Here is a 27,218-nt window from a genome sequence, read left to right as displayed (position 1 = left end):
GTATAAGGACTCCAGGTCCAAGTCTGTGGAAGAGACCTCCGTGGCTTAGGCCACTGCCTTGGAGGGATGTTTTGGGGCTTCCTCGCCCCTCCCCCCTGCTCCTTGAGGTGCTGGAACAGGGCCTGAGCCGTTTTTCCCTTTCCCGGCATGTCAGCAGACTTTGACAAAGTCACTGCAGCGGTTTCGAACCTCAGGGGCAGGGTAACCTGTGCTGCGGGGTCTACCTTCACAGGGTCACTCCCCTTAGCAGTCATGAGAGCAGCCGGCACCAACTCCATCGTCGACAAAGTCTTATCCTGTGCCAACTGGGCTTTCTTGGGCAGTTCAGCCTTCTGTGCCCGCTGCTTCTCTGGCTTCTCCCGTAGTTTACCTGGGTTGGATTATTCCTTTTTCGAGGAGGAGCTTTATTGCCAGCTGGCAATGGAGGCGGCGGGCGATGTCAATCGCGCCCTGTCCACCTTAGGACCCAATTCCGCAGGGAAACTGGTGGACTTGGACTTGTGGATCTTGGTATAGTCATGGACCCCCCCTCCCACCCCCCCCCCATGTATGGGATGCCCTCAAAGCGAGGCATGACCCTGCTCGGAGCACGGGGCAGAGGCCTTGGCGTTCAGCCACGCCGCAACCCTACTGTGCCGATCCCTTGTCTTCTTGGAGATCCAGTGGTCTATCTCCCACTCCACTTCCTTGTGGTCTGAATGCAGGCAGTAGAGGCATTGCAGTTGCCGGTCTTCAACAAACATTCCACACTTGGTGCAGGACTTGAAGAGGGACCTTCCCTCCTTCTCAGTCATAGTCGTAGAGCTCGAAGTAGACCCAACGGGCTTCTGGAATGTTCGACGATCTTTGCCCTTGGGGGGACAGTGAAATTCACCAACTACACATCCTCGAAGGCAGATGGAGAAAAGAGTACACAGGCTCTTTCGAAACAAAAATAGAACCTTTTTCCCCCCAATCGAAAACACGAAAAAACGTAGACGTAGCTCACAGAGCAAACTTGAAGACTCGCAACACTGAAGCATGCTGTAAAAATCTGAAGATGGCTGCTAGAGGAGGTGCTTGGGGAGAGGACCGTCATTGGATGGGGGCAGTATGACCCAGAGGACAGTGATAGGAGAAATACAGTTTGCAAGTGAAAGTGAAACGTTTTTCTTTTACCAAGGATTCACAGCCTGACGACGGGGAATATTTAGGAGCATGTGAATCCATGCCGGATCCCATGCTGGAGAAGGAGTGGAAAACCCTTGCAAGTTTAAGTTATTAACCTACATCCTGTTTAAGGTGTTTTAAAATGGGACATTCCCACCTCCCCCGCCCCCATTTATGGTCAACCCACTATCCACGACTCTACGCCATGATTTGGGATGGCTCATTCTTTGTACAAATCTAAAATATAATGCAAAAATTGGAGAGTGAGTGAAGTAGGTTTTGTAATGCAAAACTTTTTTAGTGAGTTGTTTCTATCAGAATTCTGCAAAAATAACTCCTTGATAGTCTGTAGTTTTCATGAATATGCTTCAATTATAAGAATGCGGACATTTCACATAAATGCAGCTGTACACACATGCACAGCACAAATGAATAAAGTGAGCAGCTAGACTAAATAGGTAGCAATACGTGAGTGGAGAGTTTGGGGGGCTGAAGGGAGACCGGAAGAATCAGATGAGTGGAAAAATCATGTATTCAAAATACGGCAGCTCACAATAAAAGTGACATTTAATAAAACAATGTGCTTCTAACAACACTGAGTAGCTCAATGTGCATGTCAATGAGTAAGGATTTGCGAAAATGCTACAAACAAAAAGATGAAACCATACCTTCACTTCACTAATTTCTCGTATCCATTCCTTCACAAGGTTATTCAATTTCCCCAAGATTAAAATTCTGTACAGAAAAGATAAGATTTTTCAACACTCAGACTAAGATATGCCTTCAAAGCACAATTCACCTTACAAAAAAATTACAAGAAACAACTTTGTTTTCATATACACATTGTACACAATATTAAGGCAAACCTAAAGTTTGAATTTAAAAAGTGAATACATTTCTATGCCGCCAACTTAATTAGACCTTTCAACAAGGGGGTGGGGGGGGGGTCTCATTTGGGTCAAATTGAAAGTACATCACACTCACCTTCGTTGGAGTTCTTCTTCCTCTTCAAAAACCCCAAAAGGTTTTAAGGTTTCAATTAATCTCTGTGTTAGCGTACTATCGGTGTCCCTAGGGCTTGCTAAACTGATAGGTGAGGTAATGCCATAGTTCTTCTGCGTCTGAGGTGTTTGTGATCCCTGGGTTGTAACTGGACTGAAAGAGGAAAATACAATAGTTGTAAAAGCAAAGATGGGAAAGTAATTGACAGAGACAAAATGTAAGTGTTCAGTATTATACCAAAATGGAATCAGACAATATTTTGTGTTAAATATGGCACTGAATACAAAGAATTTGTTTCAGCAAGTGGTAACCGGTGTTACTAATAACCATTAATACCGCACATTTGCGATATTCCATGTTAGACATTGGGAGGATGAAGACATAAGACTAGTGTATTGAACACTTGTCCAAGAGCAGTGCCTGAACAGCGACCTGAATGCGATTGGTGGAGCCATTCACTCTTGCATGACACTGGTTACAAAGTAAGAAAGCGTGTTTGTTTCTCTTAATCGCAATCCATCCATTGCACATCAAAAAGATCTGTAGTACAAGGTGTGCCCGACCACTTGTTAGCTCCTTTTTTACAAGGACACAGGCTTCCATAGAAATGAGACCCAGGCTTCGGTGTCGAAATTGCAGTGCCGTTTCCACCGCTTACCCTATAGAAGCCATTAACGTACGTTGCTCCCTCTCCCAATTAGGACACATGTGCAATTATTGCTGGCAGACTGCTGGTATTTCTTGACAAGGACATAAAACAGAAACAAACATTAGGAGGGGTGTGGTTAAAAGAAAAGGCACAGGTGATACAAGGGAAAAAAGAAAGAACCAATAGTTTGCCTAAGAGTCCCCACACAAACATAATATTCTATGTGATTTAGCCTAATTAAGACATAGCGCGCGCATGCAAGTAGACTCCATTTTGTAGTCATGGTCGAAGCATGGTGCAAGCAGTATTTAGCTTATTAAACAGGTTTCAAGCCCGAAGAGGAAATCTGAATAGACCCAAGCACTGATGAGCGAGGCCCACGCTGCTGTTAACTTCCACAGAAGAACAAGTTACTTACCAACTGTAACGTTCTTTCGACTGGATGTTGCTCCCACGTATTCCTCATTTTATGATATTCCTCATCTACAGCTTTGGAATGATTTTTTTCTCTTCTTCTCCGGCAGAGGGCGCTGTGCTTGAGGTTGTGGCGTCGATTGTCCCTCGACAGGCTCCGTACCTCGTCGACGTCACTGATGGAATAAATAGCTCGAGCCGCGCCCGTTGGCTTCAGTTCGGTTTTTGCGATGAACTATTGGAGGAATACCCAGGTGTGCTTCATGACTGATACACTTTCCTCTCACGAAGAGTGCAAGAAAACACAAACTGTACTTTGGGGTAGGTTGGGAGGGTCGATGATGAATACGTGGGAGGAACATCCAGTCGAAAGAACGTTACAGTTGGTAAGTAACTTGTTCTTCAAATGGATGGTGTCCTCCCACGTATTCCTCATCTTATGATACACTCCCAAAGCAGTGGCAATTTGAGGTGGGAGTACTAGATACTGTTTACATGGACGGAATGAAGTACCGCCTTAGCAAATAAACCCTCATTGGAGGAGGAAACATCTAAGCAATAATGCTTGATGAAAGTATGCATCGATTTACATGTTGCAGCTGAACAAATATCCGCTGCAGGAACTCCCCTCTTCAGAGCTGCAGAAGTAGCCATCCCCCTAGTTGAATGGGCTCGAAGCCCATCTGGGGGGTCCTTTCCCGCCAATCTGTAGCATTCAATTATAGCCAGAATGATTCAGTGGGATATGGTTTGTTTTGTCACTGATAATCCCAATTTATGACCTGAATAACCTACAAAGGATTGGTCATCTTGACGTAATTTTGACATTCTTGAAATGTAAAAACAGAGTCCTTTTGGGGTTCAGTCTATGCATTCTCTCCTCTTCTTTGCCCAAATGAGGAGGAGGATGGAATGTTGGTAATATGATTTTTTGTGACAAATGGAAGTCAAACTACTTTTTTTTTTTAAACTTTATTTTTCGATTGCAATTCACATTACACACGCATGAACCACCCAATGTTACTGGATATACATATTATAAACTTTGTTTTCTCCCATTCGTATACATATATAAAACATTACAATTTATGATATTAAACTTATGTTGCTGGAGTTAAGGCACACATTTCAGTCGGTATCTACTCTCCCGGGTTAGGTGAGGTGGTGAGGCGGCAAGTCCTGAATGCTGACCAAATGTCTTTAGGTCTACACGGAGAAGGGACCAGACTTATGTACGTTTCTTCACATTTGTGCACATATGCCATTGTTTTTAAGAATTGTTCTGCATGGGGACTTTTCCATTTTTGCAAAATACATTTTTTAGCCACCACAAATGCGACATTGAATAGCCTCCTGTTTTTTTCCTGGGAGTTTTCCGATATTGCGAACAGATATTTTTGCGGGGTAAATTGTGCATGGACTTGAGTAATGTCTTCCAGTATGCTTGCTACTGCCCTCCAGAATCTAATTATTTCAGGGCAGGGCCGGTACATATGGTATGAGTCAGCTTGAGGGTTTTTGCATTTGGGGCAGTTCGTGTTTGCCATCTTGACTGGGGTATAGTGAAGTTTATGGAGCATTTTTTATTGTATGAGTCTGAGCCCCGCATTGAGGGAGACCTCCTTTGTGAGGGAGACCTTTGTAAGGAGGCAGTACCTGGACCATGTTCCTTCCTCTATTGTTATACCCATGTCTTCTTCCCAGGAGGACTTTATATTATTGGAGGTTTTCGTGTGTGTTTGGACCATGTTGTATAGTGTGGAGACGCCTATGTGGGGGTGTGAATGAAGTGCCCGGTAACAGGGGTGCTCGGGCGGTTCAGCCGGGTATGATGGCCAGCACGCCGCCTTCATGCGGTGATATTGTAACGTGACTAGTTGGCCCCTCCCCACTGTGTCACCGAAGTCTTCAGGGGTGACAAAACTTCAGTTGGGGAACATAGCCTTCATTGTGATGTCATAGTTCGGAATCCAGGCTTTCTGTATATTAGGGTCATACGAGGGGGCAATGCCCGGAAAGTTCCATAATGGATCTTGGGAGTCGTAGGGGATATCTATGTGGAGGCGCTTGCCAATTGCAGCCCAGGCTGCGATCGTGCGAGCTACGGGGTCAAATTTGCATTCGTCTTTGTAAGATGTCGCAAAGATTATAGATCGCAAGTCCGTTGGGCGGACCGAGTGCCGTTCAATGGGGACATGTGGTGCTTCTGTTGTGGGCATAATGAGCCTGTGACACAAGGTAGTACAGCTCATAATCGGGCGCAGCGAAGCCCCCCGTATCGTAGGGTTCCACCAGTTTTTCCCATTTGAGCCCGTTAGCCCCCACCCCGTTCCAAATGAAGGTGGTTGCCAGGGACCGCAGGTTATCAAAAAAGGGTCTGCCTGGCCATATCGGGACATTATTAAGTTTGGGGAGGATCACCAATTTAAAGGACCGCTATCCGACCAGCCAGTGATATGGGCAACCTGGTCCAGATTTGGAGTTTGGTGCGGATCGTCTGTAACATGGATTCGTAGTTATCTATATATAGTGACTGTTTGTCTCTAGATACAAGGATCCCCAGGTATCTGATGTAATCAGGGGACCATCTTAGACCGTGTGTGCGTGAAGGGCAAGGGGTGGATTTTGTCAATGGGAACATTTCAGATTTGGCTGTATTGATTTTGTGCCCTGAATGTAGAGTGAAGTCCTGTATTACTGCCAATATGGGTTCCAAGTTATTCTCCGGTTTACGTATATACAGTAAGGCATCGTCCGCATATAATGAGATAGATGGTAGCTGCCAGCCAATTTGATGCCCCTCAATTCTTGTTCTCTTCTGCTTGCGGCCGCCATTGGTTCGATAGTGAGTGCGAACAGGATAGGGGAGAAGGGGCAACCGCTCTTATACAGGTTGGATCTGACACTTTTCAGGAGGCCAGTAGTTTTAGACATAAGATTACCCCTCACCCAGACCTTAAATGTTTTTCCACACCGTAGCCCACTCCCCACCGACCCGGTGTTCAGCTGAAAGAATTCCTCCATCTCAATTTGCAGTGATTCAACCACGTTAGGGTCCTTCAGGATATTTGGAGGCATTCTCCAGCACGGGGACGGTCGTTTAATATTCTGGAGCGATATCTCAAGCGTAACTGGGGAATGGTCAGAGAGCGTACAGGGGAGTATTTCACAGCTCACCACAGAGCTCAGCAGGAGAACGGATATGAACCAGTAGTCTATCCTGGATTCAGAGTCATGGGCTGATGAATAGAAAGTGTATTGACGGTCTGTAGGGTGCACCCCTCTCCAGGCATCGGTCAGCGCCCTGTCCTGTAGGGCCTGATGGATGGTGTTAGCGGATCTGGCGAGTGTCCTTTGTCCACTAGAGGACCTGTCCAATAGCACATCTAGGATAGTATTAAAGTCTCCACCCCACAGCACCCATGTGTCAGTTGTATCGATTTCGTTGAGGAGATGGGCATAAAATTCGGGGTCGTCCGTGTTTGGACCATAGGAGTTGACCAGTAGCAATCTCTCCCCCGCCACTGTGCCCCACACCACTACATATCTACCCAACGGGTCGGTTTTACTTTTTTCGGGGACGAACCCCAGCGATGGATGTATTAGTGTGAGGACACCTCTGTTCTGTGACCAGTATTCGGTATAAAACCTATTGTTACCCCATTGTTTCAAGATCTTCTCGTTAGTCTCTCGCAGAGCATGGGTCTACTGAAGCATTACTATGTGCGGGCGGTGCCTGTTGATGTATGCCCCCACTTTGCTGGATTTTGCTCTATTGTTCAGACCGCTGATGTTCCAAGTTAGCAGCTTAAGTGTCAACCCGCTGGAAGTATGGGGTCTCTGTGCCATGTCGATAGATTAAAGGCAATCTTGGGAGGACGGGATGACAATTGGGTGGGGGCGGGGGGGGGATCAGCGCACGACTTGCATTCTTAACATTAAACACAACCGTAAACTGACTGCTTCCCAACTTGCCCAACTGGGGCTTTCAACTTGAACGACCATACCTCTGGCCGATTAAACGGACCCAGATTCCCAGTTCCCACCCACACCATCTGGCCCAACTTGATGATGAACCCCATTTAAACCCCTGTGGTTTCACTCGTGGAGGGGGGCGAGGGCTGCAACACCGCTTTTGTAGCCGAACGCATCTCATCCGGCTGTCTTCAATTGTTGGAGAATAATAAGCACAAATAAAAGAACAGTTCTGCCTCTCTTAGGTGAGACGAGAATGAACGATTCGTTGGAGGTAGGAGGTGGTTCATTGCTGCGGTCGGACAGTATGCCATGTTGATTACTATACCGGCTGCTGAAGAAGATTTTGATCAGGTTTGTTTCTACCAGGAGGTAGGGGGAATAGCGGACGCCACGTAGGCCAGTGCGGCCGACGGAGAATCAAAGAAGTGCGTACGTCCGCCGTGTTGTATGCGTAGCTTTGCTGGAAACAATAGCGCATATGGGACCCGTCTTACCCGCAGCTGCCGTTTGATGGATTCATAGGAACGTCTCTGGGTTTGGACTCCTGCGGAGAAGTCCGGATATATGTGTATGTTGTCGTTGCCGTGTCTCAAAGGGCCCTTCTCCCTTGCCAGCCTCAAAACCGCGTCCGTCTCTAATTTAGAAGCTTTGCCACTATCGTGCAGGGGGGCCCCCCAGGTTTGGGCGGTGGGGCCAGGGTGCGGTGTGCTCGTTCTACCAAGAATTGTGGAGAAAAGGAGTCAGCGCCAAGGAGGGTCCTCAAAAGGGCTTCAATTTGCGTCTCCATCGGGCCTTTGCAAAAGGATTCTGCTAAGCCGACAATGCGTATATTGTTCCTTCTCGACCTCGACTCCACATCATCACACTTATCACGAAGTTTGTTCATTTCGCTTTTCAAGACAGCAATGTCATGAGTGTTTTGGTGGGTAGAGTCTTCGTTTGCACTTATTCCGTTTTCGGCATCCGTGATTCTGGCACTTTCCTTATCCACCCTGGCTTTGAGGGAGCCTATCGTGGAGACAATAGCATCCAGTTTGACATTTATCGCCAGGAATCCGTTTTGGACTGTCGTCAAAAGATGGTTAAACTTGGGAGTCCTCCGTAGCAGGGAGGTCAGCTGTTGTCGATGGGCCTGAGACCTCTGAGGGTGCTTGTGAGTTTGTGAAGGAATCCATCGGCACGGTCTTCCTGCCTTTGAGCGCGTTTTTCCCCAGGCCTCACACGGGTGTCCACTTGTTAATATCTGTTGTAGTAAGGATCGTAGGCGGTCACTGAGGGGTGGTTCGCCTCGGACTGAGTGGGCCTGATGCAGTAGTTAATCCAGAAGCCGTGATGTGTTACAAGGGTGCTGTCGACCGTGGGTTTGAGGAAGATACAGTGCGCGGGGCGAGCGTTGTAGCGTGGAGAGCCTTTAATTCAACAGGAGCTTCCCTTCGGGGGCCCACGCGCACTCATCAAGCAGGGTCGTACACAGTGTCCCACCCTGCTTCCCTCGTTAGCCCACAGCACCCGTCCACAGCAGGCCTGTACTGTGCGCGCCGGCGTTGGTGCCCAGTGCGGTCGCGTTCACAGCCGGCCTCAGGATCTGCAACGGCACATTTACTTTTTCATTTCGTTCCCCCCCCCCTTCTTTATGACGGCGTCCGCTACCAGCAGTAGGGGTTCCATCCGATCAGGACCGCCCAGGGCCGTGCAGGGGAATCCGGATGCCTCAAGCGGCGGGCCGGGAGAACGGGGCAGGGCGCATGCAGTTCAGGTCTCACACAAGGTGCTTCTCCTACCAGAAAGGACACCGTCCTCGATGAGCGAATGTTGTTCCTTCTCAGGAGGCACACAAGGCAATCTGGGTATAGGGAGTCCGTTCCGCCCGCGGGGCCGGACCCGCCCACAGCAGGGCCCATGCTCCACCCAGAGCCGCGGCGCTTGCGTTGGTTACTCCAGAGCTGAGGAGCGGCCCGGGGCCCCCTGTCCGCGACCCCGTCCGTATCTGGGCACGCCGGGTCCAACTAGTCTTGGAGTTGGAGAGCCTGAAGGATCTGAGAAAGGGTCACCATCTTTAACTTGTCCTTCCTGAGGCACTTGTTCAAGTTTCTCAAGTCCAAGATGGGTCTCAATCCTCCGTCCTTTTTTGGGATGAGAAAGTATGGGGAGTACCAACCCTTGTTCTATAGCACCTTTCTCCAGCAGGGTTAAAATCTCCTACAACAGGAGCGGATCTGGAATTTTGACAGTTGGTTCCCGGTGGATGGTTCTGAGGCCTTTTTAGGAAGGGGAGACAGTAACCTTGAGCTACTGTTTCCAGTGCCCAAGCATCCGAGGTAATGCCCTGACATTCCTACAGATGCTGAGAGATCCTTACCTTTTGTGTAACAAGGTCTCAGAGTGATTTGGAGGCGGCTGCAGGAGCGCCTGAGGGCAAAGATGCCGATCCTGAGGCTGGTTTCACACCTCTTCCTCGTCCAGCACGAGGGACATCTCTTTTGCCTCTTTGAAAAGCCTGTCCTCTTCCTCTACCAAAAGTGGAGTAGTACCGAAGAAAAGAACGACCCCTCCAGGAAGATGAGCCCGAATAGGGTTTCTGAGGCTGTCGCATGGAGGCGCTAAGATTTAGCTGCCGCTTTTGAGGTCTGAAGTTTTTCTAGGCTTTCATCAGCCTTACTACCAAACGGCCTCAAGCCATCAAAAGGCATGTTGAGAAGTCTGGCTTACACATCTGGTGCAAACCCCGACTTCCTCAACCACGCAAATCTGCATAGTACAGTGCTTGCAGCCATGGATCTACTGATACCATCAGCAGTATCTAGTCCAGATTGGAGGCATTCCCCCATTGCCTCCTTCCCGTCTTTGACAATATTCAGGAAGCCTTCCCTTTCCTCGCCTTCCGGACTATGATCAGCCGTGGCCGAAATGCATTCCCACAGGGTATGGGTAAACCTGGCCAGGGTACAACTTAAGAGCCATACTACCGAAGTAAAAACTTTACTGGCACAAGCATCGACTTTATCCTCTCTATCCGGGGGGAATAGTAAGATATGCAGTCTGTCTTAAGTAGTTGCTGCTTGAATAACCAGACTTTCTTGAGTGGGATGTCCGTTTAAATATTCAGGATCAGAACTAGACGGTCTACATGTTTTGGGAAAATTCATGTTTACAGCAGCAATATTTTCAGGAATTTCCCAGTTCTTTTCCAATATTCTCTGAAGTGCCCTATGGAAGGGGAGAACTGGATCCTTCTGAGGACCCCGAACAATTATGTCCGTCATATCGTCCTGTTCAAAAGTGGATTAGGTTCTACCCCAACCGATATATTCTATCACTCTATTCATCAGACTTCTGTACCCTGAATCTGCATGTTCTGCAGGGTCAGGCACAGCAAAATCTAATTCAGGTGACGTGTCAATGCCACTAGCAGAATGCAGAGTCTCGCACAGGTCTCTCATCTTAGATTCTGGGTCTATAAGTTTTTCTGGAACTTGTCTAATGTCATATTGCACTCCAAAAGGAGAGATTTCCTAATCCTGAGAGCCAGATTCTTCAAAAATCGAAGACACAGACTTCAAGTCTGATTTTGGTAATGGAGTAAATCTCCTCTCTTCCTCCTGAGTTTTCGTCGAAGGAATGGAAAGCGTCTTCGAAGGTGTCAAAGGAATCTTCAACGACCCCAATGAAGGCTTCAACACAGGCGAAGACGCTTTTGGCTTCGATGTCGAAGATGCCGGCGCCGATGGTGTGGACGAAGTTGTGGAAGTTTGACGACTTCTTATGTGGTATCGGAGAGGTACTCGACTCTCGATGAGTCTTCAACGACTTGGCGTCGACTAGAGTTTTCTCCATACTACTGGGTTTTACCACATTAGTTCCCGACTTCCCTTTGTCGTCCAATGGAGCGACAGGGGTACAGCTCTTCTGAGGTTTCTTTGAGGGGGTCGAGGCCGCATTCTCAAATACCTGCATCATCTTTGTTTGAAATTCCTCCCATTTTCTAGGGGAATCCGACTTTGTCGTGCATCGTACCACTTCGGTCGATGAATCGGAAGATGACGAAGGAGATCTATGTCTCCTTTTCACTCTCTTACAAGAGGAAGATAAACGCCTCAATCTACTATGAGCTCAAGATCTCTTAGAGTGTCTATGACGATCCGATTCTTTTGAATCGCTCGATTTTTTATATTTTTTAGCCGAACCCTTCGAGGCGGCCTTGGAAGCTTCCCTCCCCACCGCCAGTTTACCTTTCCTCTCACGAAGGGCCTTCTCCGTCATGGACGGACAGGAGCCACAGTCGCAGGTTCGATGACTAGAACCGAGGCACCAGAGACAAACGCGGTGAGGATCTGTGATCAACATCTTCAATCTATTTATACCATTAGTGACGTCAATGAGGTACGGAGCCCGTCGAGGGACAATCGACGCCACGACCTAGAGCACAGCGCCTTCTGCTGAAAAAATAATTCTGAAGCAGCGAAGCTGGCGATAACGAATATCATACCTTTTTTGTTCTAAAAGTGTTGCCAATATGTTGCTCTAAGAAAGAATGTGCCCTGCAAGGCCAGGAGACAGGGCTGGGCGCCTTGGTGTACGGGTTATCACAGACAGGCCGAAGCAGGTCTCTGACACAGACCCAGCTAACCACGAGTTTTTGCCCCTGCCTCTTCCCCAGTTCCAAGACCCTTAAATTCAGACGACCCCAGACCACCGATCAACCATCAAGGATCTAAAAGTATTGTCGTCTCACCTTTATTTCACAAAGCATGATTTGTAAGACGAGGTGCAGAGGGATAAATTATAGTTCAAAACCGAGAGAGGCAGCCTTGGAGGTCGAGACGCGATTGGGAGGAGTGAAATGTGTTTGTGTGTTAGCGTGACCGAGACTCCCTCCTGTGCCAGTCTTTGAACCTGCCAGGTGCACCGTGTAATGATAGAAGTAGCACTATTTGCAAATGAAGCAAATAGTTTCTTCGACCTTCGTTCCCTGGAGATGAAGAGCCCAGCAGACCCCATGTGATGCAAGATGGACGCACTGAGCTGAGATCAATGGCTTGGCATCCCCTATGGAGAAGGCTTACCATGTACAGGGATGCACCAACCAGCCACACAGGTTTTCCATAGAAGTAATGATGTCAGTGAGTTGGCACGCCTACCTTTTGTTGAAATAAAACTTGTTGCAAGAGTTTCTTGGGCCTTTTTCCCTAGCGGGTTGCATTTTTCTGGTGTGAGTGTTTTGGGGCATGCCTTCATTTGCTGACCCCGAGATGATCCCACCGCCCCCTGTGCCTGCAGAGGAATCCAGGCCGCTTCTCCGGGGGTGGGTGGGGGACTGAGTGCAGGCTGGTGTTGGAAAACACTGACAGAAGAATTTTGGTGAAGACGCACACCCAGAGTATACACTTGCAAGTCAAAACAAGTAGGTGACGGGTATATGGGAAGGTGTGAAGAGAGTGAACATCAGGGAATTCAGATTGTTGGTGTGGCGTGGATGTGGTTAGTTTTATTTATCATAAGTGTTTTAAGGAGAATATCAAGGAAAGGAAAATGGAATTGTAGGGAGCCTTCCCAAGTGAGGGGAGAAGGTGGTACCACATATATTGTGTAACACAGGAGAAAAGGAAATAAGTAGGAGCCCTGAATAGTTAGTGAAGTCGAGAATAATATTTTATTTTAGCTTGTTTTATTTGTGTTTTTATTGTGTAGGGAGGAGGGTTGTCGTGTGATTAGTAGTGTGTTTTGGAGCGTGGTATGTGTAAGTGGGGGGGGGGGGGAGAGGTAATTTGTCTTGACAGGAGGGAGGGGATGAAGGACTGACCTTTTCTGACAAACCGCGGCAGTGTGCACAGCACGGTAGCAAAGGCGTAAGTGCACTAAGACACAACCACCATTATTAATAGGAGGGGAAGTATATGTGTAGGGCACAACCACTGTACCGAGACAAGCTCAAGAAATATTAAACAATGGGTGATGGAGGCAAGAGGGGCGGATGCCCCGCTCGTGGCCAGAGCAGGGCTCCCATAATATCTTGGAACACATGCCCTTATTTTTGACATCCAAATAGAAGGGAACACAATTACAGAAAAGGATAGATGAACACGTTACTTACCAACTGGTAAAGTTCTTTCAACTGGATGTTCCTCCAACGTCTTCCTCATCTATGACATGTAATGTCCACAGCTGTGCTGCTTTGGAAAGAATGTTTGGCAGAGGGTGCCCTGCGTCGAGTCCCTCAGAGGTTATAAGTAGCACGCACAGCGCCTGTAGCCTCAGTTCGTGTTTCTCCCCCCCCTCACAACGGGTGGCACACGTTCCCATAATACAGCATTGACTGCACTTAGCCTTGTTGGAACGAAACCTGTAATGGCATGGGAAATTGAGGGTTAGGCTGGAAGGGCAATGAGGAATACGTTGGAACAATATCCAGTCCGAAGAAAGTTACCAGCCGGTAAGTAACTTGTTCTTTGAATGGATTGTGTTCTCCAACATATTTCTCATCTATGACAGACTGCCAAAGCAGTATCCGCGAGTGGAGGAGGGTGTGCGATGTTTTAACCCACTAGTCCAGGCCCTGCAACATTACTGTGTGCTGCTTGCATCAGGAACATCAGAATGGCCGCCAGAAAGCATGATGCGCGTTAAAAATCACCATGAAGAAACACATGAACTTTGCTTCCACTGGCTAATGAAAAATGCAACTTGACACTCCTGACTCCAGACCTGAAGTAGGGCACAGCAGCTGTGAGGATTACTACTGGGTCTGTGGCCAACAAGCGTACTTGTACATCCCACCATCATGTAGGGGCTACTGTTCGCTGGCCACGCTGCACTCATCACTATTAGCAATCCCATAAAAACACATGCAACGGAAGCCAATACCCGACACAGCCCCGACCGCTTCTCCTGCATTCAAGGAACAGAACCAGTTACAACCGCCATAATTTCATATTGGCCGGAAAAGGGCAATATGAGAAGTTGTGAGGAATAAAAGGTCAAACAATTTATCCAACGACTCAGCCGCGTTGCTCAGAGAGAGTCCTGATGAGTACACATTATTCAGCTCGGCAGAGACCTTCGCCTTGCTTGTGCTGCCTGGAATACAGGTTGCAGACAATGCAAAATGGCTGTAGAGAGTACACTGGGAACTGGTCCAGTTGGCAAATGACACAGAGCATGGGTTCAACATAAAGGTCGAGCTGTGTGCCCCAAGACAGATGACACTGCAGAACAGATACGTCCTAGACATGCGGATAGCAGGTGTGTGCCACAAGATCAGGGATTCTTGATGAACATTCGTACCTCCCGAACATGCAGAGAATGGGTCGTCTCAATTGCAGCCGTACACATTCTGGGAGTTTGTATGAAAAAAGGAGGAATCCAAGTAAATTATTGTTCTATGTTGCATTCGATTGGGCCCCGTCCTGGCAAACATTAATCGTGTTCATCTTGGTCATCTTTTGCACCTGCCAAATGGGCCTCCGGTGTTGTGCCAAAGCAGTGCCTAGTAGTACAATGATGGTGTCAATTGGGGTTCCAAAAGTACCTTGCAATACAAAAAGAATAGTGTAATACAAACCGAGCACCCCATCCCTCACATGATCCCCATCCCACAAGTAGATTGCTTATATCATACCACAATTGTCCTTCCCCCTGACTCCAAAAACTATGGGTAGACCTAGCAGGCAATGGGGATGCATTTATATGAATTGTACTCCCGAGGAATAGGCACAAACCAGGGAGAGCTTGCGGTCCGTGTGCAGGGCACGAATACCACGAAAGGGAACCCCACCATGTGAGGCAGCAATGAAACGGGAGAATTAGCACATGTGTAGAGGGGAGTATGTTACTGTAGAAGTAACGAAAGGGGGGAATGTTGGGAAGGAACGGTCCTGTCCCACCCCCCTAGGTCCTTTAGGGTGAAGCGAGCCCCATGGGAGGATAACATAGCCCAGGGGGAGCTGGGGGGGGGGCGGCCTAAGAGCCCCCACACGATCATATTATACATGATTTAGCCCAATTAAGACATAGCACTCACATGTAAGTAGATGCCATTTTGTAGTCATGGTCGAAGCATAGGGCCTGCATGGCCAAGCAGTATTTAGCACATTAAACACAGGCCGCAAGCCAGAAGAGGTTATCTGAATAGACTCAAGCGCTGGTGAGAGGGGCCCCACGCTGACTCTTTTGTTCTAAAAATGTTGCCAATATGTTGCTCTAAGAAAGAATGGCCCTGCAAAGCCACAAGATTGTCCTTGATGCCTTGGTTTACGAGTTTTCACAGACGGGCCACGAAGCAGGCCTCCGACTCCCACCCAGCTAACCACGAGTTATGGCCTTTGCCCCAGTTCTGAGACCCTTGAATTCCAAGATATCAGTCTCCCCCAGACCACCGACCATAAACCAATCAATCATAAAAGATTGAAAGCATGATTTGCAATGCGAGGTACAGGGAGGGATAAATGATAGTTCAAAACCGAGGGTGGAAGCCTTGGAAGTCAAGAGACGCGATTGGGATGAGTGAAATGTGTGTGTGTGGGTTAGCGTGACCGTGAGGCACCTCCCATGCCAGTCTTTGAGCCTGCCAGGTGCACTGGGTAATGATAGAAGTAGCACTATTTGCAAATGTAGCTGGTTGTTTCTTCGGCCTTGGTTCCCTGGAGACGATGAGCCCAACAAACTGCATGTGAGGGAAGTAGGACGGACTGGGTGGAGACCAATGACCTGGCATCCCATATGGAGTAGGCCTATCATGTATAAGGTCGCACCAACCAGCCACGCAGGGGTTCACTATATGTGATGTCGGTGATGATGCTGGACCTACTTTTACGCATCTGCATGTAACCTCTCACTTAAATGTTCTTGGGCAGCAGAGCTCTTTGCTGGCACACCTACCTTTTGTAGAAATAAACTCCTTCAAAGAGTTTTTTGGGCCTTTTTCCCCCTAGCAGGTTGTATTTTTTCTGGTGTGAGCATATAGGGGCGTGCCTTCAGTGCGAAAGGAAGGTTACCACATCAGCATATTAAATGTGCGAAAATAAATGTATCCCTCCGATTTAGGCCCTGTAAATTTAGCATCTCCACCGCATTTACCACGACTGGCATATGTACACTGAACATTGTCTGGACTCAAGCTACCAATAGGAAATATTGTACTATAAAGTGCAGCCCAACTGGGAAATTCTTATTTACTCAGCATTTTAACAGTTTATCAATAACCTGCAGCCCTCCGGAATCATGGACTCAATACCTACCAGTCTACTCAATAGTCAATGAAATTATGGGGGTCATAAACTGAACTATCTAGAGTGCTGCAGGGTGTATACCCATGGTCTAGATCAGGCTTGTCCAACCTTTTTGAATGTGTTGCCGAAGCATTAACTTTGTCACATTGTGGGCCGGCGAGCCACAAGTCAACAACCTCACCCAAAGCAGTATATTAAAAAGCGATACTGTGTGACCTTTGATACAGGAGATCTACCATCTTCTGTTTATTAGATATGCATGTGCCATACGAATCCCCTGTTATTAGCCAGTCGTAAGGATAGACTGGAATGGACTGCCTGTGCAGGTGAGCCGCTAATACCTTTGTAAACACCCTGGGGGCTGAGGTAATGCCGAAGGGAAGGACCTTCAACTGATAGTGATTTTTCTCTACCATGAACCTTACGTACTTTGTGTGCTGGCAACATTGAAATATGAAAGTAGGCATCTTTCATATCAAATGTTGCCATGTAATCCCCCTGTGTTAGCAGTGGGATTACTACCTGCAAAGTCATACTGACCTTTTGTGGCTTGTCAAACTTGATCACTGGGCGCAAGTCTAACAAAGGGCACATGTCGAGATTCTTTTTGGGTACAAGGAATTACACTGAATAAATACCCTTGTTTGCCTGTAGAAAAGGGACGACTTCTATTGCGCCCTTTTCTTGAAGGAGCTCCACCTCTTGTAGCAGAATTATCAGGTGTTCTGGCGAAAGGCATCTGGATGTTGGTGAACGGTATCGAGGTGGCCGGTGGAACTCGATGCAATAACCGTGAGCCCGGTCTTGAGTACCCACTTGTCCGAAGTGACCCCTTCCCCAAAGAGGTTATTCGTCCCCTGACCGGGGAAGCATGAGAGGGGACCCAGACTGGCGAGTCATTTTTGAGCAGAGGCCGGGGAGCCTCTAGGGGTGGAGTTCCTACACCTGCCTTTGCCTCTTCGCTGATCTCTTGGTTGGTATTGACCTGTGGCCGTAGCGCCCTGTCTGGAGGACCATGGTCCACTCCCTGTCCCATACTGGTTGAATGTTCCCAATTGCACCTAGAAGGGTACCCAATTGCACTTAGAAGGTGTGACCAATAGTCTCTCTTGTAGCAGAAGGGATGAGCGTGAAGAGGGGGCGAGCATGAAGAGGGGGCGAGCGTGAAGAGGGGGGCGAGCGTGAAGAGGGGGGCGAGCGTGAAGAGGGGGGCGAGCGTGAAGAGGGGGGCGAGCGTGAAGAGGGGGGCGAGCGTGAAGAGGGGGGCGAGCGTGAAGAGGGGGGCGAGCGTGAAGAGGGGGGCGAGCGTGAAGAGGGGGCGAGCGAAGTGTGTAGAGGATTAATGCGGTTGACGGACGAGTGTGGAGAGCGGACGAATTGCAGAATTGCATGACATCCGTATTATGCCTTGGAACGTATGGATCCTTTGAAAGAGCATTCCTCATATCACACCCCACGCTTACTCTCTCCTTACACCACCACTCAACTAGAACACAGAGATACTATGACACCATTCGGTATAACTGTTTTCATATCAACATCTGCCGCTCACTCCCCATCACTCTAAGTAATCATTGCTGGTCTCGCACCCCAAGCCAGGCGTTCTCCTCAGGCCTAACGCTGCCACTCTCGGTCTGGATAATTCCGCCCAGATCGAACACATACTCCTGACCTCTCAGCCACCACACCTACCGCTAGGAAGCAGCTACCACAGGAATTCCGCACCAGCTGCACACATACCGGATGCGCACACGCACCTTTGGACTCTCTCTACTCCCTCTACTGACCAGAACTTCGGTTCCCAAGGGCTTTCAACCTACCAGCGCCTTCAGACCATACCAATGGTATATAAGGCGCTATATAAGTGCAAAATAACATAACATATAGGAGTACTACGTCCAGAATCTCTTGAAGGGCCAAACTCCACTGCATCAAGTATGGATCTCCAAAAGAAAGGACACGACGAAAGGAACAAAACTGAAGGGAGGGCGTTAGGGCCTAAATGGGTTTTTGAGAGTGACTTAATAGGGTACAATGGAGGACTCCCTGCTATCCAGATGACCGTAGTATAATATTACACTTCATGTTTGAGGTAGGGGGCCCAGATTCGATAAATAGAGGGGGGTTTTATCACTGTTGAATTGAATGAAATCCCCCACTTAAAAACCCTGTCTAGTGAAGATATAAAATTGGTAGATTCATACATCCAGAAAGATATGACCACGTCAGACTGGTGTTTCACACTGTTCCGTATTTGAAGCTATAATTAAGGAGCAACAACAAATTAGGATATGATATTTTACCATTTAGTGCAGGCTTCTCTAGTAAGCAGAAGAAATATAAATGGGTCCTCCCAAAATTTTTTGTTCTCGGGGGGTCAGATATGTAAACAGGGAGGTTTATTGAAAAGAAAAAGGAACAAACCAAACTGACTACCCCTCTCTCTACGGCCTGTCGATAACACAGGTGAAAGTGCAATGGAACTGTTTTATATTTTTACAGTCCCACAGACCTTTAGTGAGCCAGTTATGTGACTGAGTCCGATGGATACAAAATTGTAAATCACTTTAATGGTTACATAAAACCTTGACATAAAAACAATCCTTGGATAATTCATTCATCCATCACACCTTTCATTCCAATTCATATATTATATGGACTAGGGGTTAAACAGTTTACAATTTTTTAAGCATATTGGCTGTTTACAGTATGCATGACAACAGAAAACACATTGGAATTTCCTTTAGGTCGACATATGTTTCGGCCCTTCTTTCAAGTACCATCGTAGTCTGCGATGGTCAATATGGTGGGTATTGGGCCATCTTCAGGACAATCGTGCTTATATTGAACTTTAATTTCATTCCCCTTTTCCTCATAGAAAACGACGAATCTATGGTCGACTTGTATTATTGCAGACCTTGGAGCTGTAGATGCCGGATATCTTTCGTATTTTCCAGTATCTGGAACCGAATGTAAAAAGGGAGTGGTTGACTCTTCAGAAGGCTTTATTTTCTTTCCTTGCGATCTCTCGTGATCCGCTGTAACCGCGCGTACGACTAAGAGAACGCCGCCGTGTTACAGCTCGACACCGCCGACGAAAGCACAGGCATGTTACCGGATGTCGTGGATGACACCAAATCAAACTAACAACAGCGGATCACGAGAGATCTACAGCTCCAAGGTCTGCAATAATACAAGTCGACCATAGATTCGTCGTTTTCTATGAGGAAAAGGGGAATGAAATTAAAGTTCAATATAAGCACGATTGTCCTGAAGATGGCCCAATACCCACCATATTGACCATCGCAGACTACGATGGTACTTGAAAGAAGGGCCGAAACATATGTCGACCTAAAGGAAATTCCAATGTGTTTTCTGTTGTCATGCATACTGTAAACAGCCAATATGCTTAAAAAATTGTAAACTGTTTAACCCCTAGTCCATATAATATATGAATTGGAATGAAAGGTGTGATGGATGAATGAATTATCCAAGGATTGTTTTTATGTCAAGGTTTTATGTAACCATTAAAGTGATTTACAATTTTGTATCCATCGGACTCAGTCACATAACTGGCTCACTAAAGGTCTGTGGGACTGTAAAAATATAAAACAGTTCCATTGCACTTTCACCTGTGTTATCGACAGGCCGTAGAGAGAGGGGTAGTCAGTTTGGTTTGTTCCTTTTTCTTCTCTAGTAAGCAGCAATGCTACCAGGCGAGCGAGGAACAATACCAATTAGGAGGGGGCGAACAAGAACCAACTGACATGAATCTAGCAATCCCCCCAGGAGCAGCCCAGCTGGAGATGGCTAGCACTGTCACTCAGGGAATCAATCACCCAATTAAAAAGTCTGAAGTCCGACCTTTAGCCAAAAGAATACTCTTCTCTCGTGGAATTCGAGAGGGCAGGGATATTTAACCAGCTCCAAAGAATTGTGTAACAGCTTGACTAAATGTAAAATCATCTGTATCCAAGAAACATGGATGGTCAATCCCTATATCTTAGATGGCTATGAGACGTGCAGTAAACCGGCTAAGAGGCCTTCTAACGGACATCCTTCGGGAGGGCTTTTGATTGCCATTAAAAATGATTCTTGCATGAAAATAAAAATACATATTACACATAATGCCTTAGCAATAATATTGGAACGCCAGATTGGTGGTGCCACTAATATTCGAATTATTAACATCTATTGGCCGCCACACAAGAATTTACAGGCCACCATAGAGGCAATCAATAATCTAATAACAGAAGAGGTGACTGCAAACGCAGGCTTACAGATTGCCATAATGGGAGATTTAAATTCTACAATCCTATACGACTCGCGAGAGGCAAGGGTCATGGTACCTATATTGGTAATGACAGAGGGTATGAAGAAGGGCCTACAGGCACTGGTCAAAAACAAATTACAGGGACAACTTTGGAGTATGATTATTTTTGAATTCGGGGTTACACTCAGCATTTGGACTTTTAACGCCCCCAGCGATCTTTGCATCTGGAAAAATGGGGTCCAGTCCTCATTGATAGGCTATATATGTATGTCTCTCCTATAATGGGAAAGATCCTCACACTTCGAAATAACAAACTCAATATTTAGCGATCATCGAATGCTAAAATTAGACTGGCATTTTGAAGTCGGAAATGCTCCCATATTGGATTATACTCCAAACACAATGGCGAATTCTGTGAAATACAGAATAATATGGCATAGCAGCAATGTCTCAAAACTGAACGATTACTTTGTGGAGGATTTCGCTGGGACAACAATTTATCAGTCATGATAACTTTACTCCTTTTATTGGAAAAGCAATTAGGGTCTTAATTTAGCCTCCGAAATCCCAGAGAAAGGTAAAGCATAAACATCAATATAATTTAGTTGGACAAATCAAAACTAGATGCAATCAGCAGGTTCGGAAACTGTGGAATTCAGGATTGTCTTTGGAGGAAAAAAATGAGAGGGGGTGAGGAAAGCGAAAAAGAACTATAAGAATTGGCACATAGAATTTAGATCCTCCTGGTTACAGAAGGATAGCGAATCTATGTTGTCTGCACTAAAACAGCTCGGCCAAACAATTTTGGTTGCTGGTCAACAGTATTGAAGGAACCCAAATATATGTGCAGTCAACACCAATCCCGAAGGAGTGTGGGAAGGACATTTCAGAAAGATTTATTCTAGTAAAAAGAGTAATACTCATTGGTCTTTACTAAAACACTCCTTGGAAGTTTACTTTCCCAGTTCAGGATATTCAGACACAAATTTAAAATGCAAGCTCATCGAGGGCAGTGGGTCCAAATGGCCTATTGAATGCTCTCTTCAAGGGAGAGCCCGATCTTTGGTCAAGAGTTCCGTCGATTCTGTTTGATAATATAATGACGACAGATTATTCCAGCCACTTGGCATTATTCAGACCTCATCCCTATTTTCAAACAAACAATGAGACAGAAAGGAACCCCAGAACTATTGTCCAATCGCCATCCTGGACGCTGACTCGAAGATCTTTGCAGGATTGGTCTTGCAGAAGTTAGAGGAGTGGTCGTCCAACAAAGAAATTCTGTCACCTCAGCAATACGGTTTCCGAAGAAGAGTAGGGACGGAAGTGGGAGGTCTGTTAGTCACTCTCTTATAGTAGAAAGCATGGAAGCAAGGGGCTACACCAGTCTATGTGGTGGCCATGGACGTAGCCATGGCTTTCGATCTCGTAGACAGGTCTATACTGTGGACCAAGTTACATGGACCGGGGATCCCTGTGGAAATTCTGTACATTCTTTTCCACCTTCACGAAGATTCTTACATTCATGTCTGTTTAAATACTGATGGCCAACTATCGAGCCCTATTCCCATCTTTAATGGGCTGAGACAGGGCTGTATTTTAGCCCCTACCCTTTTTTATCATTATGTTTCAGACGCTGGGGACTGTTTGGATAACGTATCATATGCACCCCCAATAGTCAAAGAAACGAGAATTGCGTGGTGTGCTTACACTGATGACCTTTTACTTGCAGATCAAACGCCCCGTGGACTTCAACATTTGATAGTAACATTCCTTTAATATCAATCTTAATGGCCTTAAAAACAACTCGAAACAGTTATGAGATTGAGTAGTCGTAAACTCTGATAGGATATATGTGGTTTAGTAAGCATGAAAAGTTGGCCCAGCATTGTATGTTGAGATATTTGGGGTTTCCGATTTTCAGCAAAAACCTAAAACTCCATTATAGACAGTTTTTAACAGAGGGTTTGAGGTCTAATTGCAATGATGCGTAAAATTGATAAAGTTTGGGACATTTTCACTAGTCCCGTTATTGCGGTTTTACAATGTAAAAGTCGTCCCCAAAATAGTCTACGGTTTAGAGCTATTCCCTGAATGGTTCAACGTTTATCTACAAAAAAAACTGAATTACAAGTTTGGAAAAGTGTCATACATAAAGTCAGTGCCTATAATTGCAATCAGGTACGAACTGAGTATGCAGTCTTTAAAATCAGTTGTGGAGTGGCGTTGGAGGTCTTCATTTAGAAAGCTTATATTAACTAGCAACCTGACTGACGTATTGAGCACCAATCTTAGAAATGGAAATTCAAAATCAACTGTTCGCTTAACTTTACAGTCATTCTGTCAGACCAAAATGGCCTCATTGGGACTAAAAATACACATGCTTCTTAATAATCCCATACATGTTAAACAATTGCAATATGCAGACTGGGCAGAAACAAAGTCGAGGTTGGGGAAATCTAAACTATACTATTACCTAATCTCACATTATAAGAAACTAGGTACACCGGAATCGCATTTGATCAGGTTTCCTGACATGAGCGTACGCAATGGGTACATGAGATATTCAATGTGTTCATGACGGGAGCGTTAGCTAGCTGAAATTAGAGGACGAGGTAATTGCTCTCCAAAATGTGGATTCTGTCAAATTGATTACGAGAAAGAAACCTTGAAACACTTGCTAGTAAATTGTGAAGCTCGTAAATTGTGAAGCTCTTAAGTGCAAATGAATTTGCCATTTCAAGAGATTTGTAACCGATTTGGAAAGAGTAAATCTATTATGTGGGACATGTTATTTGGATCCGCAGTGGTACGTTTTTTTAACTAACATCTGTGGCCTAATTCAAATATCTGAGGACTAAAAACTCTACTACATTACTTGAGTGTTTGATTTAAATTCTATTTAAACATGTCAATTTTGGAATTGAATTTTACAACAAGCGGGCCTATACAATTTTTTTAGTGTTGGAATAATTTTTTATATATACCGTGGATTGTATAGAGTTAAGGTCAAAATCAAACAATATGAATGAAAATTAAATACTTTTTTTCTATACATACAATTTGTACATGTATTAAAGTATTTAGATTGAGATACAATGTCATTGTGTGCAATTTCTAAACTGCTTGATAGACATATTACTAGCAAGTTGATCTATAATTTTCTAAGTGCTGGAACTATTTTAATATATACTAAAAACTGATGAGAGTTTAGGCTAAAAACTATTTTTTTTTTAAATCCAACAACAATTTTCCTCTACATGTATATGGTTTTAAGAATTCAGATCGAGAGATGATTTGTGCATCTCTTTCCTTGTTTTTTATCCTTGTCACTTTTTTGTAAAGGTTTATTTAAACCAAATGCAAATAAAGAAATAATAGTCATTCAGCTCTGTGGTTTAGTGCAGTTAGATAAAAATCGGGACCGGTTGCGTGAGACTTGTAGATGTTCTAAGTTGCTCTATTTTCTTCTTGCCCCAAGTAACCGCACCCCGCGGGTGAGCAGATTAGTGCATTTATATCCTGAATTTTAGGTTAACTAGCGTTCAGAAAATGATGTGGACCAAACATTCTCGGATATCGGATCAAGTTGTAATGAGATATAATTGTCAAGATACTTAGTTGTCAGATTCCAAAAATGTGGGATTGATTTGATAGTACATGCATATTGAAAACTATTCTACCTCTTTATCAGAGACAATGTATACAACTGGAGCCAAATTATATACTGTTTAATTAAGGAAACTTCCTTTTTGTAGTCAATTGTAAATTAGCGCAAAGTTCTTTTTTTCGGCAAGCCACAAGGTGATCATGACGATGAGCCCTACAGATAAGGGGTGCATCAGCCACTTCTACTCCCTAGAAATTGGTAAATATTCCTACACAAAAAATAGGGAGTAAAAAGTATCCCTACAAAAATTAGGAAACAAAGTAAAAAGCCTTATAGCCGCATTGCTTCATGGATATGTTTGGACTGGTAGTATGTCCAGTGCTACAGGAAGAAACTTATCACTGCCTGTTCTAAAGGAGGTCATACATATTTAATGCACATAAATAACTATGAAAACAATTTTACAAAAACAATTGATTTACTGTTAATATTTTACTCTCTTCTGAAATAGTTCCATTAGTAATGGGACTCAGTATATTTAGTTGTATTTTAGTCCATAAAGAACTTTAACACTACATACAAATAACATTAGCACAAAAAAGGCAATAAAAATATACAAATATACATGTTAATACTAATAAAACAAAACTTCTAAATAGGCATATACTGGAGATTCCTATAATTTTCATGTTAAAACATTTGCTTTGTTTTCAACTAGGCACTTCTTTGTAATTGGAATAAATTACTCCAAACATTATCACCACATTCATTTGTTTACACATCATTTGCCACTGAAAGATTCAAACAGTTGTTGTGCCACAGTCCAAACGTTATACAGTGCAATAATCTGAACTTCAGAAGAATTAAGACACATATTCCAGAAGTGGGTAGTCGCCACCCATTAAAAATGGTGGTAATAACGACTATAACGAGCCCTGTAAAGGGACTCCAATTTTGGACATAAGGTGAGCATGTGTTGCACTGTCTCTAATGCACCTACTACTTTAGAGATACAGCACATAAGTTGGTCATGAGCAAGTTTCCATTGTGAACCATGAGTGGCTCTTACAGGTAATTGATTAGTACGCATCAGGAGTCGAAATCTCTGCATATCAGGGCTGGGACACCTTAGCAGATATAACTGTGTACTATAATAGCTATACACAATACCTGCAAGGAAAATATAATTTTTGAGGCCACTTAAATGACTGGTAGTAGCTTCCCAGTCTTTAAAACAAGATTTCTTCTTAAATTACTTTTTTATTCCCTTGCATCTGCCACAGATTGATCGCTCAATTGACCATTTCTTAATTAAATAAGACTACATGCACATGGCATGGGGGTCTATGATGCTGTACACTTAAGGATGCATCCAACAGACCTCAGCAATTCGTTGGTATTAATTTGTTTGGTGGCAAGCGGGAAGTAAGCTCTCAAATCAAGTTTCTACATACCATAAGCATTTTCACGACTACCCAAAACGTACCAGTGTGGAAAACAGTCTCTGAATAGGCACAGCCAGGAGAGCAAGAACCAGGGGCAAATTACGTATGCAATCTCTCCTCCCAACCAATGTACCACCGACTTGTAAATGTTCAAAAAAATAAAAATATGTTTCAATTGAAAAACAATGTCAAACATTTTTATTGTGTCTAGAGTGCATTGCATAATGTGTTGATTAACAGGCCTGTCTCTCAAATCTAAAAGGGCTTCTATGTCCAGATTGCATTAAGTGTTATCCAGATTGCACTAATAGGCCTCCAGACAGGTCTCTCAAACCCAGCAGGGGTTCTATCTCCAAATTGCATTGCAGTGAATACAGTCGAGTGACACCCCCCTGCCCCCCCCGACTAGAGGCTCACGCCTCATAAAAGCATATATCCTAGCTGCACGCCTCCAAACCACCCTTCAACTAGTAGATATCCTCCTTAAGCCCACACTGCTTGCTCACTGCAGTGAACCACGGATAGGGAGACGGACACTAAAGAGAGCCACCGAGAACACCGAATATATAACCCCTAACCACCTCCCCTACCCCTCAAGATAGTAACCGAACGAGTCTGCAACGCCAGCCGGAAATACCACCCACAGACAGGGCCCCAACTGTTAGCGGACAGCCCTCCACACCGACTACTATAAAACAAGACAACCAGACCGAAGTAGAACCAACTGGGCATCAGTAATCAAACAAAGACCAAACAACCTCTTATAATGCAGTGCAAACGACCCATTCCGAGGGAAAGAAAAAGAGAAGAAGCAACAAACACTCCCGAACAGCAACAAAGAAACACAACTACAGAACGCAATCCTACAGTCTGGAACAAGAATAGAACCAACTGAGAGAAGAGACAAATAACCCCTTACCTCGCTGACAACTGGTCACCAGAGCAAACCAACCCAACGCTAGAAGCAGGAACATCAAACTACCCAACACAAACACGCAGAAGAAGGATAAACGCAAGAAACAACAAACACACAACTGATGCGATAACACCTTATATCACCAAAGCAAGAACAACTTCCAATCTACACCCCCAGCTCATGGAAGATGAACCCGATGAAAACAAAAGCCCAAGGCAGAACCTAGAAGAACTCCTCGAAGAAGCTGACACCCGAAAACCTACACATCAGCAACAGATCGACCAGGAAGGAATCCAAAACACCAATCAGAAGACTCCCTCTACAAGAAAGCCCAACCCAAACACCTCCAAACTCCACTGCAATCTTATAATGTACCAGTGTGGAAAACTGTCTATGAATAGGCACAGCCAGGAGAGTAAGAACCAGGGGAAAATTACATATGCAAAGGTGAAGAGTGATCCCCCACACCCACAAATGCACACATTCCCAGACGGCTCCACTGGATTCTATTCGGCAAACACGATGAAGCTATACGGAGAGCCATGCAACCAACTGTGC

General features: G+C 45.3%; 1 protein-coding gene across 4 annotated transcripts in view; it reads right to left on the bottom strand.

Annotated features, from left to right (window-relative positions):
• The window catches only part of PAPOLA (poly(A) polymerase alpha), a 1,157,717-nt gene that overhangs the window by 1,129,160 nt on the left and 1,339 nt on the right, over positions 1–27,218 (bottom strand). For all 4 annotated transcript variants that reach the window (XM_069637718.1, XM_069637721.1, XM_069637720.1 and 1 more), the window contains exons 2-3: positions 2,134–2,304; positions 1,818–1,884 (exon numbers count right to left, since the gene is read on the bottom strand). In XM_069637718.1, coding sequence (XP_069493819.1) covers positions 1,818–1,884; positions 2,134–2,304 — 238 coding nt within the window. The remainder of the gene's footprint in view (positions 1–1,817; positions 1,885–2,133; positions 2,305–27,218) is intronic.

The sequence above is a fragment of the Ambystoma mexicanum genome, chromosome 14 (genome assembly GCF_040938575.1).
Source record: "Ambystoma mexicanum isolate Mex_15411 chromosome 14, UKY_AmexF1_1, whole genome shotgun sequence".
In the NCBI taxonomy this organism is placed as follows: domain Eukaryota; kingdom Metazoa; phylum Chordata; class Amphibia; order Caudata; family Ambystomatidae; genus Ambystoma; species Ambystoma mexicanum.
Note: the sequence above shows the minus strand (reverse complement) of the source record. Positions and strands in the feature narration are given on the sequence as shown.